We start from the raw sequence: 2,179 nt of genomic DNA, 5'->3' as shown, positions 1-2,179 counted from the left end.
AAATAAGTGGTTTGGTGGCCACCCCAAACTTAGCTCTTTAGTTAGTTTCTCAACCCAATTAACAACATCATTTATTGTAGCAAGCAAGGTTGCACTTTCAGCACACTAGAAACTATTGGAGCTTAAATCAAAGAAACTATCAACCATATATATAATGATTAAAACTAAAAAAACAAACAACCTAAGTGACTAAACATAAAGTAGTCTAAAAAAGCTTGAAATTGAAAGGATATGAATGTTGGGGTGCCTCCAAACTAGCACTTCTTTAACGTCACTAGCGTGACGGTTCTTCCTCTTCAGCTGAGGTTGTAATTCATTCTTTGCTCATCCAATGAGTCTCCCAAGTAGTGCTTAAGCCTGTGGCCATTGACAGTGAAAGTTCTCTGTGTTTTGTCATCCATGAGCTCCACATGACCATAGGGAGAAGCCTTAATGACTGTAAATGGTCCAGATCATCTTGACTTCAACTTTCCTGGGAAAAAATTGAGCCCTGAGTTGTACAATAGCACTTTTTGACCCTCCACAAACTCTCTTCTTGCCAGCTTTTGATCATGCCATTTCTTTGTTTTCTCCTTGTAAATCTTGCCATTTTCATATGCTTGAGATCTGAATTCTTTTAGCTCATTGAGCTGCAGCAATCTTCTTTCTCCAGCAGCTTGATTATCAAAGTTCAACATCTTTAGAGCACAAAATGCTCTATGTTCAAGATGCACTGGTACATGACAAGCTTTTCCAAACACTAATTGGTATGGAGACATACCAATAGGTGTCATAAAAGCTATTCTATAAGCCCATAATGCATCATCTAGCTCCTAGGACCAATCTTTTCTTGCATTCCCAACAGTCCTCTCAAGGATTCTCTTGAGCTTTCTATTTGAAATTTCAGCTTGACCATTAGTTTGTGGATCGTATGGGGTTTCTACCTTGTGCTTAACACCATATTTGAGGAGGAGTGTCTCAAGTTGCCTGTTGCAAAAGTGAGTTACCCCATCACTTGTAAGAGCTCTTGGAACCCCAAACTTGCTAAATATGTTCTTCCTCAAGAAATTAATCACCACCTTGTTGTCATTTGTTGATGTTGCAATGGCTTTCACCCATTTGGATACATAGTCCACAGCCACCAATATGTAGTTGTTTGATTATGAAGGTGGGAATGGTCCCATGAAATCAATCCCCAACATCAAACAAATCCAATTCTATGATAAATCTCTGTGGCATTTCATTCTTCTTGGGTAGGTTGCCAGCCCTTTGACACTCATTGCACTTTGTCACAAACTCCTTTGCATCCTTGAATATTGTAGGCCAAAAAAATCCACACTGTAATACCTTGGCTGCGGTCCTTTCTCCACTAAAATGTCCTCCATAGGTGGATCCATGGCAGTGCCAAAGGACCTCTTGTCCTTCCTCATGAGATATGCATCTTTTTAAAATCCTATCAGCACACTTCTTAAAGAGGTAAGGCTTATTCCAAATGTAATTCTTGGCATCATTGATGAGCTTCCTTTTTATGTGCTTGTTGATGTTAGAAGGTAACTCTCAATGGCCTTGAAGTTTGCTATATCTGTAACCCATGGGGCCTTTTGAATCATCATCAGTTGCTCATCCGGAAAGCTCTCATTTACCCCAGGGCTGTGTGCTTCATTCTCCTCATGTGGGATCCTTGATAGATGGTCAGCCACCTTATTTTCTGCTCCACTTCTATCTTTGATTTCAATGTTGAATTCTTGAAGTAGTAGGATCCATCTTATCAATCTGGGCTTGGATTCTTGCTTGGTTAACAAGTATTTGAGAGCTGCATGGTCAGTAAACACAATAACTTTAGAACGAATGAGATATGATATGAATTTATCAAATGTAAAAACTATAGCAAGAAGTTCTTTTTCTGTGGTGGTGTAGTTCCTTTGGGTTTCATTAAGAACCTTGCTAGCATAGTAGATGACATGCACTAGCTTGTCTCTCCTTTGTCCTAAAACAGCACCAATAGCAAAATCTGATGAATCACACATTATTTCAAAAGGTAAGTCCCAGCTAGGTGGTGCTATAATAGGTGCAGAGGAGAGCTTGCTTTTAAGCTCATCAAAAGCTTGCATACATTCTCTATCAAATATGAATGGTACATTAGAGACAATTAAGTTACTTAAAGGTTTGGCAATCTTTGAAAAGTCTCTAATGAACCTTC

General features: G+C 39.0%; 1 protein-coding gene across 1 annotated transcript; it reads right to left on the bottom strand.

Moving 5' to 3' along the window:
* Positions 1-452: 452 nt before the first annotated feature.
* On the bottom strand, positions 453-1,409 carry LOC148561380 (uncharacterized). The gene is made up of 2 exons (XM_088490751.1): positions 1,327-1,409; positions 453-783 (listed from the first exon to the last, which is right to left on the bottom strand). The coding sequence occupies exons 1-2, from the start codon at positions 1,407-1,409 to the stop codon at positions 453-455; spliced, it is 414 nt and encodes a 137-aa protein (XP_088346877.1).
* Positions 1,410-2,179: the final 770 nt, after the last annotated feature.

The sequence above is a fragment of the Arachis ipaensis genome, chromosome B6, assembly GCF_059453495.1.
Source record: "Arachis ipaensis isolate K30076 ecotype BB chromosome B6, ASM5945349v1, whole genome shotgun sequence".
NCBI lineage: Eukaryota > Viridiplantae > Streptophyta > Magnoliopsida > Fabales > Fabaceae > Arachis > Arachis ipaensis.
The sequence above is the reverse complement of the archived record's forward strand: the minus strand, read 5'-3'. Positions and strand labels throughout refer to the sequence as shown.

Excerpts from the sequence above, each read along its gene's own strand:
- LOC148561380 (XM_088490751.1), bottom strand. The coding sequence starts at position 1,409 with ATGAGGAAGGACAAGAGGTCCTTTGGCACTGCCATGGATCCACCTATG. Across the intron at positions 784-1,326 it reads GAGAAAGGACCGCAGCCAAG|AATAGCTTTTATGACACCTA; the intron begins GTATTACAGTGT and ends ATGGGCTTATAG.